At 52.2% G+C, this 15,525-nt stretch overlaps 1 protein-coding gene across 2 annotated transcripts in view; it reads right to left on the minus strand.

Moving 5' to 3' along the window:
* Positions 1–1,571: 1,571 nt before the first annotated feature.
* The window catches only part of MINDY4 (MINDY lysine 48 deubiquitinase 4), a 120,808-nt gene continuing 106,854 nt past the window's right edge, over positions 1,572–15,525 (minus strand). For both annotated transcript variants that reach the window (XM_055293509.2, XM_063609704.1), the window contains exons 16-18: positions 11,617–11,797; positions 10,988–11,060; positions 1,572–2,002 (exon numbers count right to left, since the gene is read on the minus strand). In XM_055293509.2, the coding sequence (XP_055149484.1) occupies positions 1,954–2,002; positions 10,988–11,060; positions 11,617–11,797 (303 nt within the window). In that variant the 3' untranslated portion in view covers positions 1,572–1,953. The remainder of the gene's footprint in view (positions 2,003–10,987; positions 11,061–11,616; positions 11,798–15,525) is intronic.

Below are 15,525 nucleotides of genomic sequence, written 5' to 3' on the forward strand. Positions count from 1 at the left end.
CCTGTATTTCATTCCTGCAGGCTTGGTGGCAACACCATGGACTTGTCCCAGGGTCTGGGTCTGGGGGAGGATGGTGCTGGGCTGTGCTCATCTTCCATTCCAGGAAAACCTAGGCAAGGAACATCAAACTGCACAATGTACCTGGCTTCTAGATAAGCAGGTTTGTAATTTGTTGGAAATGGTCTTCTCAAGCAACACTGGGAATAGTTTGTTTTCTCCAGCCCTGCCAAAGGGACCTTGGTCAGGAGGTTAAGTGAGTTTCATTGAAAAGACACACTTTTCCTTCCCAGGCTGATAAACAAGGCTGCTGCTGGGAAACCGATTTCCTCTGCCCGGGTGCTCAGCTGGAGCGCCCTATCCCTGGCCAAGGAAAACAAATGCATAAACATTTCAGGGATATATAGGAAGCATTTCTGCTGGAAGCCTGCTGTGAATGGCTGCTGGAGTTTACATAGCAAACCCCACCGGGGCCTCGGCACAGCCTGGACAGAGCAGTCCCTACCCTCCCACTTCCCTCCCAGCCTGACTGGCTCTCTGCCTGCCTCTCCCCAAAGACCAACAGTCAGGCCTCTACACATGCCCCATCCACAAGAACACAAGACAAGTGCTTTTGCTGTCACCACCAAATGAGTTTCACCCCCAACATGCCTGGCGCCTAAAATAAAAGGGGTCTCCTGTAGCCAGTACTGCAGAGGGACACAGCTCCTGAGCTGCTTGTGTCCTGAGCCCCAGGGGCACATGGAAGCTGGGGACAGGCTGCTGTCCAGTGCTGGTGGCTCTCCCAGGCTTCTCCCTGGGCCAGAGCAGACACAGCAGGTGTGCATCCCCTGGTTCCTGTGTGTACACACCCACCTCTACACAGCCCCCTCACAGTCCCAACTGCAGCACTCACTGGGCACAGACAGGGTGGGGTACAGGGATGGCAGCATTCATATGGGCAGCCATGTGATAAAAACCCTGAGAGGCTAGTGCTCTGCCCCGGGCTCCTGCATCCATCCCATTCTTTTAAACCACTGCAGAGGAGTCCTTCACTGTGCTTTCCACACAACCTCTCTCCTCACCCCCTTCTTCATCAGCAGGCCACTGTACTCCTGCATGTTTTCATCTTCTTTTTGAAACTGGTGGGATATCAATAATGGAACAAACAAGGATCAGACTACTATATCCCCTTCATGAGTGATTATCACACTTTTCCTATTCCAACTTATGCCATCTTTGTTCTGGAATGTGAGGGCTCCACAGGCTCTGCCTACCCACATTTTCAGTCAGCCCTTTCCCTACATGCTCCCCTACAGGCACCAGGGACCTCACCCAGTCCCCAGTCCCTCTGTTTATCCCTGTCCTATTGTCCCCCCATGGCCAAGAGGTCCCTCCTCCTTGGAAGGCTCTTTTCCCACATCTACTTGGCCAGGTCCAGCCTACCCTCCAGGTCCACCTCCATTCTCCTGGGGCCTCAGAAGGGCTCTGGGGCGAATCACCCTACCACATTCCCCATACCAGCCATGATCAGCACAGACAGTGCACACCATGCTCTTTGCAGCTATAGAACAAATGAGCCTGGGCCCTTGACATGGGTTTGACTCATTTTATAGAAAGCCAGCTACCAGAAATAATAAGTCCCTGGGGCCAACCACATTGGAGGCCTGGGTGAGGGGCCACCCAGCGGGGAGCAAGGGAGGGATGCAGACAAAGGCAGCAGAGACCCTGGCAAGCTCCTTCCAGTACTCAGCAGTCACAGCTCAGCTGGGAGGGGACCCAGCAACACACTGGGTCCCCAGTACAGTCCTGGGTGGGCCCTTCATGGACGGGGCAGGCAGGCTCTGGATGCTTCTGCAGCCATGCTGACCCAGGTTGGGGTTGCATGAGACTTGCCCCAGAGGCCTGGGGTTCAGCTGTCATCCTCGGTGATGAGGTGATGAGTGGTGAACCACAGGGTTTACCCACATCCAACGGTCACAGGATGGGGTCTGAGCCGTTCCAGTTCACCGATGCCCCCTTCCACCTAAGCGTAGAGTGAGGAGAGAGACAAAGAGAGATCAAGCTTCAGGGTCCCAGATGACAGCCCATCTCTTGCCTCCACTTCCTGAAGGTTTTGTCTTGGAGGCTTTGAATAGTTCGGTTTCCATTCTGCTCATCTCACCCCTCCAAATTCACACAAACCCACACACCAGTCTCTTACAAAACACAAATACACCTAGGACCCCAGAGAGTAATGGAGAGGCCAAGCAGCAGGTGATGCATTCTTTTGTGCCACAACCTACTTTGCGCCTGGCACTGATGGGCCCTCCACTGAGGCCCTCCACTGACATGAATGATCCACACACATCTGGACCAGGTGCTCTCCAGTAGGGCCCAACGGTTGGCACTTTAGAGGCACCTGTGCAGTCCTAGATATGGCTGAGTGCAGAACAATGGGGAGAGAGGGTGGGGAGGGGCCGGGAAGCTGGCAGGACCTTGTAAGGGTTCTGGGCTTTACTGAGAGCCACAGAAAGGTAGTGAATGGCTGTGAGCACTGCAGTAACATGACAGTTTTTTATTTTGTTTTGTTTTTTAACCTGAAGAAGCACGGAGTATAACTAAATTGTGGTCCAGGGTTAGAGATAACTGAATAACAGTTCAGCTGCAAAGCGAAAGTTACTGTAGGTGAGACCATGACATTTCCTAGCACTTGATTTTAACACATGGTGCTAATTTTCTAAAAACACTCAGAGGAATCAAATGTATAGCAGATGGAGTGTTTACATAAAATCTGGCACTAGGTATATTATACAGATACAGATATCCTAAGATTATATATGAACTAGGAAACAGATGTTAAATATCTCACAGCAGTTCTACAATGCAGAGTTTGAGGCCGGAATTCATAAATGCTTTTAAAGTATGAGGTTTGGGCAGGGAACAGACATCTTGTTTTCAAAACCTGAAGATTTTCTTCAGGATTGAAGAAAATCTAACCGCCACGGAGGAAGAAAAAGGGGAAGCATTTCTCACTTCAACTGAATTGTACATCTACATCCAGAAAGTCTAGGATTCCTGACATTGGAACTGCGATGAGAAGGGTGGGAACAGGTTCTCCCAAAGTAACACAGTTGCATTTTCCAACAGAAGGCTTGGAACCACCAAGAGATTTCAGTCAATGGTTCATCCTTAACCCGCTGTTCCCCATGTTTATGACATAGCCTAAACTTCCACTGAATCTCTTTCTTCCTTTCCTAGGCTTCGGCTCTTTGTCTTTCTTCAAGTCAGTGCTTTCCTTCAATTGCTGCATCAAAGTCTCTAATTTTTAGGTTGAAAGTGTCCCTTCCAAAGGCAGCAAGGTTCATACTGACTCTGTTCTTCCAACTCACTTCCCTCTTGGTTACAGACAACTTCTTGGTATCTGTAAAGACTGGATTTTCCCCTTGCATATTTTGAATACTTTATACCATTCCATTTCCCTTCCAATGAGCAGAAAGATTTCTTGTCATTTGGAGAAAAAAATCTTCACGGCAATTTTGTGCTTCTTGCTCCTATAGAAAGGTTTGATGTGGAAGATATTTGCATACAGCCCATTTGGGAACAATTAATATTGCATTATCCTCCTAGCTCTTCCCAGGACACTGTGAGGATAGATCATGCATACCATCAGGGAATGTAAGGATGTCACGTTCATCCTAGCCTAGACACAAGACGCAGTCCTGCCCTACGTTGTGCTCCCTAGTCAACAACCCAAGAAATTTTGATTTGTCCAAATAGGAATGCTGAATTGTATCTTCTTGTTAAAACACTCAGCATAAAAGGTTGAAACAGGTGGATGCTGGAAAACACGCTCAGCCAGGAATGTTACACTGTTTGGGGCAACTGTGTCCAAAACTTTCTCCGCGTCCTCCTCCATGTCCATCCATTTGGTGATGTTCAGTGATGCTGAAAGATCTCACCCAAAATCAGGTTGTATGGCCTTTTGGCAATCAATCCTTTTCTGCCTGCCTGAAAGGCTGATAGGTACCCTTTTACCACCTGAACCATTTGGTTCCTGGGATCCTTCTGGTCATAAATGCCTAGAAACAGATCTGGATGTGCAAAAATATCTACATACATTTTTAAAAGATATTTCAAGAATAAATACTGAAAGAACAACCTTAGTGAGATCCATTCCCAGTCTAACCTGTGACAAGAGGTACACGGTAACACTTTCATGTTCATCCACAACCCCACCTCCCCTTCATCAATCGTTTTGAAGTGAAAAGGCCAGCATAATCACTTGTTCCATTGGATGTGGAAGAATTAAGTGCTTCTACGCTATCCAAGTGCTTCAGACTATTTACTGGGCTTCTGTGTGTCAAGCAGATCCAGAGGAGTCTATTGGGTTTTGGGGTTGAACCACTTTGATGGAATTTATCCGCATCATAGTGTTCATCTTCACTGCTCAAATAAGAGACACTGGGGCCGTATTCAGAGACAAACTGGCTTGGCTTGGCGAAGTTAGACTTCTCCTCAGTGGTGAGTGCCCATTGCTGATACTATTTGGCGGTGGAGTCTGATGATGTCCTATACTGGCTAATATAGGTCCAACCAGCAGGAAAATGGCCACTGCTCTGGCTTATACAACTGAGCAGGTTCTGGAGGTAAGCAGGCTGGGAAGGCATTGTGCTGACCCCAGTTCCTGGGTACTGAGTTCATCTATTACATCTGCTGGGTTAAAAGCACCTTAGCAATCTGCAGCAACACAATGAGGGTTTGAGATTTTCAATTTTCTTGTTCTGTTCATCATCTTTGCAGTTTGGAGTGTGTCATTAAAAAGCTTTTATTGTTCTATTAAGATTTGTGGGTAAGCATTGAAATCTTGGACACTAAGGAACACATCCTGAGTCCAGACTCCCAGAGGGTGGCAGAAGGGAGGCAGGAACAAGAGCAACATGCCCGCTCTCAGCCTGGTCCCCAGGCCCCTTCACCCCGCCCCTCTCTATCCTTTCAAGTCTTTACCCTCCCCATTTAGAAAGACTGAAGTACCTCCTATGAGCTCCCAAGTTACAAATTCCTTGAATCCTGGCAAGCTGCTTCAGTGCAGGGGTGAGTCACACTCATCTACTCATCTAGACAACATCTGTGTCACCACAGTGGCTGAGTCTTACTATCAGGCTGTTGAGTTTGGGCTTGGTTTTGAGGCTTTCCACAGACATAACCAACCCGCTCCATCCAGCCAACAGGTGCAAATGCAGGGAGAGTACTGGAAACACCAGAGGGAAGCAGTTTGCAATTACAATAGGAAATCAAAGCAGAGACATTTTAAAAATTGAAAGGGCTGAGCCATGACGCATGTTGTGCTAGTGTAGGGGGCGAATCGAATTGTTCCCCAATTGGAATGGTTCTGAAAGCTTGTGAGTCAATTAAAAGGACACGTAAGAAGGGCTCTGCATATGCAACCAACAACTGCGGACAGGCACAGAAAGGGGAGGGATGAAATGGAAACACCTCTGGGGAGCAGAAGAGACAAGCAAAGTTCCAGACTCATTCATCAGCGCTAATGCAAGAGGCGGCTGACAGCCAGCCAGTTTATAGCCGGGTCTCTCATCCTCCATACCTTAGGCATTTTGGCTGGGTAATTCTTTGTTGTGGAGGCCGTCGTGTGCACTGTGAAATGTTTAGCATCCTCTCCCAGGGCTGTGACGACCAAAAATGTTCTCAGACATTGGCAAATAACCCCAGGGGCACAAAATTGTCCCGTTGAGACCACTCGCTCCGTAAAAACACCATGGTCCCTGGTGCTCAAGTCAACTCAAAATCACAGAGAAAGGCACTTCATGGTGGAAAATAAGGCCCCCTCCCCCCAGAGGCATCAGTGCAATAGAGGGGTGGTTACCTGCCTTAACTGCTTTTCAACGTTGATGGATCTGGTGTTTTTCATGGGGAAAAAGATGCCTGATAGAGCCTGTGTCAGCCAGGACAAGACAGCAGGCCTGAGTTCAAAGCTCCTGACTGGTAGAAAAGCATCCAGGGACTCCTCTTGCACACTTTGAATCTCCAGACAAATAGGCCTGTGTGAAAGTTTCCGTTCCCGTGCTCCAGCCATTCGGAATGAGGAGCAGCTCTAGGATGAGCCACGTGGGTAGCCCTCACCCCTGGGCCTTAACCCCTTCTGGGCCCTGCCCAGTCCGCCATCCTGCAGGATCAGATCCAGATTCCTCTTTGCAGAAGTGTTCTCTGACTGCCAGGCCACCCACGGGTCCCCGTCAGCACCCAGGCCAGGCTCCAAGGCAAAGCTGGTTTCACCAGTGCCTGAAGCCTGGGCTCCAGGTGGAGGTGGCAGGTGGGGGTGCTGTTGCATGAACACAACCCCCCAGGCCAGCTGCTCCTCCTGGACACCTGCTTAGGGAGCGGCCCCGCCCTCCCAGGCACTCAGCAGGGAAACCATGGTCCTCACTGGCTCACGATTCAAAGCCCTGCCTTGCATTGAGCCCTGGCCCAACTTGCCACCACCTGATCCCTCCTCCTCCCCAACACATGCCCAGAGGCCACTGCGGCTCACAGGAAAGGCAGTGCTTCCACAGATCTTCTCTCAACCTCACGGTAGCTCAGGAGAGGGATCCTTAGACCCCAGGGACAGATGGGGAAACTAAGGCTGGGAGCAGAACCAGACCTTCTGGAGCTCACACAGATTGATGACTGCAGAGCCAGCACAGGGCAGGTGTGTGTGGGGGGCAGAGCATCAGAAGAAGGCTGGCATGGACAGTGGGGAGTGACAGCGCCCAGAGAATGCTCCTCCGATGGCTGGGAGGCACTATGGACAGGGAGCCTGGGCAAAATGGTGTCAGCACAGAAGCTGAATGGGAGGTTCCGCAGAGAGTGGGGGTAGCTGAGGGAAGCGGGGGCTCTGCCTCTGCCCCTCGAAGGCACCATACCCAGCTGGAATTACATTTTCAATTTCTTGTCTGCACCTCCGAACAGAAACATCTGTGCCCCAGCCCCAGGCTCCGGTTATGAGTTCTTTCCTCTTTTCTCTGGACTGTTGACAACCGTTTCATTCTTCTCACTCTAGCTAGGCTGGAAGCATGAGAGAGGTCACTGTGTGTGTCTTGTTTGGAAATGACCATAAATTAGCCTGTTTTTTGCTGAGATGGTTACAGTATAACAGGGGGAGGGGGCAGGGGACAGCCCACATTCCTGACACAAGCAAAGGTAACAGGAGACTCTCTCAGGCCGAGGTTTGCGTCACAGCAAAGTGCAGAGACACATGGGGTCTGGGATGGTTTGAATTAGGATGCTCTTCTCTGAAGGCGAAACCAGCAGTCTGGGCTTGTGCAATGTCACCTAGGCAACAAAGCCAGGTGGTGGGAAGTCACTGCCCACTCAGTGACCTTCCAATGGGCTGGGATAGCGAAAGCGTAAGCCGCAGTCCCTGGAGCTTGTGACTCAAAGTGTGGCTGGGACACGGACCTCCGTTCTGGAGGCCCCTATCTCCCTGTCTGTAAAAGAAGACGTGATAACAGGGGGTACCCAAAGGCCTTTCTGTAGAGCCAAGCAAGCTGCCAGACAGCCAGCTGTGTGGCTTGGGGGTTCTTGCAGGGCAACAGAGCTGGGTTTAAGGGTGGGTGGTGCATCTTTCCCTGGACTGTAACAGGGTTGACTCCAAACTTGACTTTAGGCTGATGGCAAACTCTCTGAGAGCAGGAGCCAAGTCTTACTCAGCTGTTTCTTCCGTGGTATCCAGTCCAGGGGTTCTATGAGGGTTGACCTGATGTGGGGGAATTCTACCTGCCCACCAGGCTGGCCTACCCTGCAGCCCCACCTACCGAGCAAGATGGACAAGATGCTGTGGGCACACAGCTGCATCTTATCAGGAACTTGGGCTCTCACTGCAGCCTTTGAAATGACCTGAGCTCATGCCGCGATGTCACGTGTATCCCCTTCCTGACACGGTAGGGCCTTCCTACAGACAGCAGGACTTACCCCTAAGCCTGCTGTTTCTCATTGCAGTGGTATGTTACCTGGCGGGTACGGGGGCAGTGTTCCCACTCTCCACTCACCCACTCAGCTTTTCTAGGAATAACTGCCAAGGTGGACCCACCATGATGGGGGATTGATGGGGGAAGTGGAACAGGCAGGCAGCTGGTGTCAGCAAAGTTCTAGCAGACATGGAACACAGACCTGGGGATGAGGGGATAGCTAATGGAGCCAGGAAGAAGGTTCCCCCGGCCCAGTGCCTACGGCGGGCCAGAGAATCAATGCCTCACTTGATACCCGACTCTCACAAGGCAGCAGGGTTGGGGGGGGTGGGTGGGCACTGCCCTTACCTGGTTCTCAAAGTGTGGTCCTGGGACCAGCAGCATCAGAATCACTTGAGAACTCCTTAAAAATGCAAATTCTTGGGCCCTGCCCTGGACCTACTGAATAAAAAGCTCAAAAACCCTTGGTGTGGGGCATGGCGCTTTGTGTTTTTTGGTTTTGGGTTTTTTTGTTTGTTTTTTTGTTTGTTTTTGAGACGGAGTTTCCCTCTTGTTGCCCAGGCTGGAGTGCAATGGCATGATCTTGGCTCACTGCAATCTTCGCCTCCCAGGTTCAAGTGATTCTCCTGCCTCAGCCTCCCGAGTAGCTGAGATTACAGGCGTGTGCCACCATGCCCGGCTAATTTTGTATTTTTAATAGAGATGGCGTTTCTCCATGTTGGTTAGGCTGGTCTCAAACTCCCGACCTCACCTCAGGTGATCTACCCGTCTCGGCCTTCCAAAGTTCTGGGATTACAGGCAGTGATCTGTGTTTTAACATATTCTCCAGATGACTCCGATGCCCCTGAAGCTTGAAGGCCACTGCTCTGGAGCAAACTTTCCCCATGCATGAGCCACAAATGCATATGGGCTCCCCTTAGCCCCTGTGTGCTACACAAATAGAATTATTTTCCATCCATGACTGCTCAAGAAGGTGGTGGGGCTCAGCCTTGTCCAAGCTCACACAACAATAAGCAGATGTGAGGGCAGAGAAGGGCAGGGCCCTGGCCCAAATCATGCAGCCTCTCTGCTTCCCACATAACCTCACTGTCACCTGCTTGCAAGTGAACAAGGGGCAGGGGAAAGAAGTACTGGGAGATGGAGGCAGCCAATAGAAGAGGAAGAGGAGCTTCAGGCCCGTGTCCACACACTAAGACTCTCACTCTGCATGGACTGTGCTCCATGCGGGCCAAAGCCCCAGGTTGATCTCAAATAATTGTCAATTAGGGCTGAGCCCAAGAAGTCCAATCCTGGGCCCACGCTGGGAGGTGCTTGGTGAGTCATGCAGTGGAATAATTTCTGGGGAAAAAGGAGTTACTCCAGAAGAGGCAGTGGAGAGGTTTCAGGTGGTGGGCCACCCCCTGTGAGGGGTAGAGAGACACAGAGTCAGATGGAGGCCTTCAGAGAGGGTCCCAGGAGTCCAGAGGCAAGCTGAGGCTGTGTCCAGGGTGTTGGAGCCCTGCTCAACAGGCCCACCTGCAGGAAGGATGCCCTGTGGCCTCCTACGCTGTCCTGTACAGATGCCAAGGCTGGTGTCACCTCCTGTCCCCACTGCTGCCTTTCTCTCATCACTTTGAATGAGTGGCCCTTTGTACATGAAAGGAAAGCGACCTGCAGGTGCCCTTAATCCTCCTGACGAAAGAAGCACCAGCACATGACCCTGTAAGAATGCTTCATCCCTGGCTCAGGGGGCGGGCAGGTGGATGGACGAACGGATGAATGGACGGACGGACAAAGCATGTTGAGGATGTCTCGGCGCTCCTCCCATTTCCCCTTCCTGGTGTTTCCACCATGTGAACATTTCTCTTTCTCTGCAGCTCCTCTCAAGGGCTCGCTTGCCTGTGGTGGGCATCAACCCTAAGCTCGCTGTGCCCCCTGGATCTCAGGCAGTAAGCATTGCAGGGCCTCGCCATTTTGCATCCCCCTGCCACAACCCCAACCATTTCACGGGCAGAGAAATGGAGATTCTCTGAGATCACACCAAATCAGGAGTGGCTGAGGTCATTATCGTGAGCATAAACACCATGGAGCACTTAGTAATGTCCCAGACACTCTTCACAAGGTCCAGTGAGCAAGGTATGCATCACCCCCATTTTACAGATGCCAAAGTGGGGTGCAGGAAGGTGAGGTCCAGTAGCTCACACCAAGAAGCAGCAACACCAGGGCTGGAACCCAGGCAACTTCTCTCCAGAGCCCACACTCATAAAGGTTACCAGTTCCACCGCTCCTCCAGAAGGGACTAGGATCCAGGCCTCTCCCTGCCGGGCTGCTCCTCTCATGCATGCTGAGGCCTCTGGGTCATTCCCCAAGGGCTTTGTGAAGGGCCTGCCAGGGCAAGGGGAGCACTTCTGACAGCTACAGCCCCACCAGCCCAGGGGCCCACTCAGAGAACACAGCAAGGAGGTGAGCCCCAACTCACCCCAGTTACTGAACATTCCCCTCCCCTGGCCTGAGCCTCAGCCTCCCCTTAAATACAGAGGGGCTGGGTCAGAGGAGTTGAAGGTCCCACCAGCCTCTGAGGCCATAGGCACGCTGCTCAGTGTTCAGAATGGTGGAGCTGCTCCTCCAGCTCCTCCACAAGCAGAGGGTGCCGCTCCAGGCAGCACCTCCTGCCACCCCCAGGCTGGGCCAGGCCTCCCAGCTTCCCATCCTGCTCAAGCCTCCCCCACCCTCAGGTAAGCACCCCTGTCCTGCCTCCTTCGGGCCTAACGGTACTTGCCACATCTGCCTGCTGCTGCCTTGAGGGAGGAGGGGCTTCAAGAGGTGCCCATTTAGCCCCCACCCCCAACCATGAGGGCAGTGTCAGAAGCTGTCTAAAGACGCATCACCACTGCAGACCACACACTCCTGAACCTGGGCCCCAGTGACCACGAGTGGAGAAACCTGTGTCTTTCCAATCATCACACCCCTTTGAATCAGGGTAGTCCAGGAACCTATCCACCTTCCTGCAGGCCTGACCACCCCCAACCATGGCTCCTCAAAGCTATTCTGGGTGAGGCTCAAAGCCAGAGAGGGGCTTGACTCACTTGGTTCTGATGCAGCGCTCGAGGGGTGGGACAAGGTCCTTGTCAGTGTCCTCAGAGATGGTTTGGGTGGTGTCTGGGAAGGAGGAGAGAGGCACACACGTCACCCAGGGCCCTGCACTCACCCTGAGGTCAGCACTGACCACTCCCGGGACCCGCCCCCTTCTAGTCCCTGTCCCCTCCTCTCCATCTCAACTGGACCCACCCTCATCCCTGACATCCATTCTCACCTGCACAACTCACTGGTCCCCACCCCTGTGTCCCACTTCAACTATCACAACACTCTTTCTAAAAATACTTCTGATCTCACCACCCTGATTCCAAAACCTTCCATGGCTCCCCACTGCCTGAAGAATACATCCAAACTTGTCAGCATAGTATTCAGGGCTCTCTACCATGGGGTGTAGGCTATACCCAACACCCTTAATGCCACCCACTGCTCAAGGCCCAGTTCTGGCTGCCTCCTGCAGGGAGGTCCTGCTGGCATTGGCTCTCTGATCCCCCAGTCTGGATGCTGGCGTCTGCACTGCTCTCTGTCACAGGGGTTGGCGGTGGATAGGAAGGCTGGTTTCTGTGACCAGCCTGGAGGCTCCTTGGGAACAGGGTTGGGTGGGGGGGGTGAGGGCCCGCACCAATGGTCAGCCGGATCTGCTCCTGCTGGTTGGCCAGGCCATCGTAGTAGTACAAGTCAAAGAGCCTCTCAGTCCTCCAGTCACGCAGGAGCCCCGGCTGCAGGCTAAAGAGGATGCTGAAGTGGCTCTCGCTGCAAACCACCCAGATGGGGAACCTCGGGGTCTTCAGGAAGCAGCCAACCTGGATGAGGGAGAGGCCTGATGTGAAATGCGGTCCCTGGGAAAGGGGCCCGGGCATTTTTCTGTCTGACTCAAGGCAGGGCTGACCTCGGAGAGGCCCTGCTGAAGATCACCTTTGCGTCTGATGCTGGGAGCCCCTCACGCTGCTCAGGCCACTGGGCTGTTTCCCAGGGCCATCCCTGCCCTGCCACCCCACCTGCTGCTGCTCGCAGGGCCTCTGCCATACAGACCCGAGACCCGGTATCACTCGCCCCCTCATCTCCCACATCTAATGGTTCCCAGTACTGCTCATTCTGCATCCAAGAGCTCCCCCACTGCCAGCCTTTCCTCCTGAGATCTACTCAGCCTCCAACCTGCACCACCACGGCAGTGACCTCCTAACCAATTCTTCCCACTCCCCTCAAACAAATTCAGCTTGTCCACTAGCCTAGAGCTTGCTTACCATTGCACAGCCTGCATCTCCCAAATCCCTTGTTGGAGCAGAAATAGTTTCCTCCTTCCAGCTCCCAGTGAGCACATCACTAGGTGCCCACCCACCTCAGCCGCAGCACCTCTGCCTCATGCTCGACAGATCATACCCTTAAGTTCCAGGAGCCCAGGGTAAACAAATGTCAGGTGAATGAAATTCCTCATGGATGAAGCAGGACTTGAACTAGAACTGTACGGTAAAGACAAGTAGGAATGGAGCCCTGGGGAGCCAGGAGGGAAAGGTCTGAGTGAGAAGTCCGTGGGGGGTGCCAGGAATGGGGGGCCAGAGAAATTCAGGGTGCAGCAAGGCACTGAGGTTGCAGCAACACTTGGATAAGGAGCATTCCAAGCAGGGGAATTTCATGGTGGAAGTGTTTGTGGAAGAAGACACACAGGAATAAGCACCAGGGCCCTCAGCACATTGCTAGCATCTTGCCTGCAATGGGAAGAGAAGGGACAAGGGCCCGCTGTGAAGCCCCGAATGCCTGGCCTCCAAGCACTTTCCCCCAGCCCCTGACACTTCTTGGGCGGCGCCTCTCCTGACCCTGGGCCCTGGTTTATCCAGCTATGTACGTGCCACGGGCCAGGCTGATTCTGGCCTAATCCCTACCAGCCCCAGGGAGATGTTTGCATGCTCAGGTATTTACAGCTACAGCCTGTGGATTAAAGAAAGAATGGGAATTATTTTTCCAGTGGGGAGAAGGGCATACTTTTTCCAGAACCCTTCACAGGAGAGTGGTTGAGCAGCTCCCATCTTGGTCTGGGATGTCTCTGACAGAGGGGCTGTGCTCCGAAGGTCCTGAACCAGGTCCCCAGTGACATTCCTGCACATTTAAAGCTGCCTCCTCCAGAGGGTAGGAGGACAATCTTTACAATGTGCTCATCCTTTCTTACGGTTCAAGTGTCCCCTCCCCCGACACCGAGGCCTCACCCCAGCCCTGTGTGCCATTCAAGTGGACTGCAGAGCTCATTCCTTAGTGAAGTGTGGGGGAATTAGATGTCTTACAGGACGTGGCTGGACGTGCCTAAACCCCACGTAAACTTGGCTTCCATTCCATGCTTCAAAGAGGCTTTTCTGGTGAGGGCATCGCCAGGAACAGGGAACCCTGACACAGGGACCCAGCATTCATTTACGGCAGGGAGAGAGCCCCGAAGTCAACCAGGGAGCAGGCCTTTGCATAATCAGCCACCCTGAATTTTCCAACGGAGGGACAAAAGCGCAGCTTGCCACGCAGAAATAACAGTCGGGAGATTAAGGGAAAAAAGCTGCCCATAGACTTTATAAATGAGTTTCCTCATTCAGGAGCCTCTTTCCAAGTGGGTGACATTTTCCAGAGATGAAATTCACTTCCTTTAAATTCTTGGGTAACCAAAGGCTTGGGGCGAGGCCGGAGTCGGGGGTGGGGGGGTGCGGGGGAGGGCCACATTTCCTACAGCACAGTCTGAGACTTTGTCCTGGTGGGGGAACATGTAGCACAATTAGGGATTACTTAATCTTCTAGGGTGGGGCTTGTGAATGGCCTAAAGCCATCCATGGACAGCCAGGTTAGAAGCACTCATTTAAAAGGATCAGCATTTACTTGCGTACAGTTATGGTGTGGCATTTCTAAGAACAGAGTTATGGTGTGTCATTTCTAAGGACAGCAATGGGGACATAGTGCTAGAGACAATAAGAACAGTGCTGTCCTTATGGAGCTTACCAGATTGATGGGGATGACATATTAATTAAATAATCAAACCCATACATTTCCACTGCACTTCAATGAATCCAGGATGCCCTCAGATTCGCCATTATTTTTTGTATCACTAAGTAAGAAAGAAAAAGCAGGTGTGTCAAAGTCTGACACACCATCAACTGTAATAATGCATCAGAATTTCAGGAGTGCTCAAATGTGGGCAAGTTTACATCTTAAAGGCAATGAAATGCGATGCTTAAAATCCAGAAGAGGCCCTAGGAAGGACATAATTAAGATACCCTGATGGTGATTGACCAGGTATGGAGGGGACAATGAGAAGGACCCCCTACTTAGATGGGGTTATGAGGGCAGGAAAGGCTGCCTTTTAGGAAGTAACGTTTAAGTCAAAAACGATAACAGGGAAAAGCTGGGCAGGTGGAGGGTGCAGCGTGCACAAAGGCCAGGAGGTGGGAGAGAGCCCGAGAAAAGCCCCAGCCTGTAGGAGAGAGTGGTGTGGGCTGAGGTGGGAGAGGAAGGCAGGTGCAGGTCTGGCAAGGCGTTGGGGGTGGTGGGAAGTTTTGGATTTTAGTTCTGCATTAGGCTGCTCGGGCTGCCATAACAAATACCACGGACTGGATGGCTCAGACAGCAGACATTTATTATCTCACAGTTCCGGAGGCTGGAGGTCTGAGATGTCACTAGGGTTGTTTCTGAAGGCCTTGCCCCTGAGCTTGTAGGTGGTTGCCTTCTCCGTGCCTTCAGAAGGCCTTCCTGCTGTGTGACCTGTGTCCTAACCTCCTCTGCTTAGGAGGATACCAGCCATACTGGATTGGGACCCACCCTAGTGACCTCATTTTACCTTAATCATTTCCTTAAAGGCCCTTTCTCCAAATACAGTTATTAATACATTCTGAGGTACTGGGAGTCAGGGTTTCAACACAGGAATTTTGGGGAGACATAGTTCAGCTCACAACAGTCTCAGAGGACTGGAAAACCACTGAGGGTCCAGAGAAAAGGAATTATATGATCGTGTGTATATTTTTAAAGATCACACTGGCTTCAGTGAAGGGACAGGATTGGAAAGGGGGAAAGCGATGGGGACAGGAGCTGAATTTGGCTGGGCTGTCACAGGTGTCAGAAGCAGCGATGCTGGTGGCTCTGACCTGGTTAAAGTGGATGGGCTTGAGAAACAACTTCAGGGGGAGGCACATGTCCTCCTGATGGAGAGGACGTGCTTCTGGTTGAGTAAATGGGTGGATGGTGGCCATCTCTGAGCTGGGGAGGATGGGAGGAGGATGGAGCTTTCAGAACTCTGCCTGTCAAGCTGTTTTCCTTTGTGGGTCCCTTCATGAAGACGGCAATGAACCTGCCTTGCAGGTCATGAAAGAAGTGTTGAGGCTAAACTCCCTGTCCCACCCCATCCCTCCTGGACTGTCAGTCCCCCATCACCACCATGACCATCAGCCTGGAGGGGCTTGGGCTCCAACTGCAGCCTAGAATGCAGTCCACCCCTTACTGGTGAGCCTTGTCCTGGGCCAGCTGTGGGACTGAGGGAGCCAGCTGGAAGTCAGATGGGCAAGACCAG

Source organism: Symphalangus syndactylus, chromosome 9, assembly GCF_028878055.3.
Source record: "Symphalangus syndactylus isolate Jambi chromosome 9, NHGRI_mSymSyn1-v2.1_pri, whole genome shotgun sequence".
Classification (NCBI taxonomy): Eukaryota; Metazoa; Chordata; class Mammalia; order Primates; family Hylobatidae; genus Symphalangus; species Symphalangus syndactylus.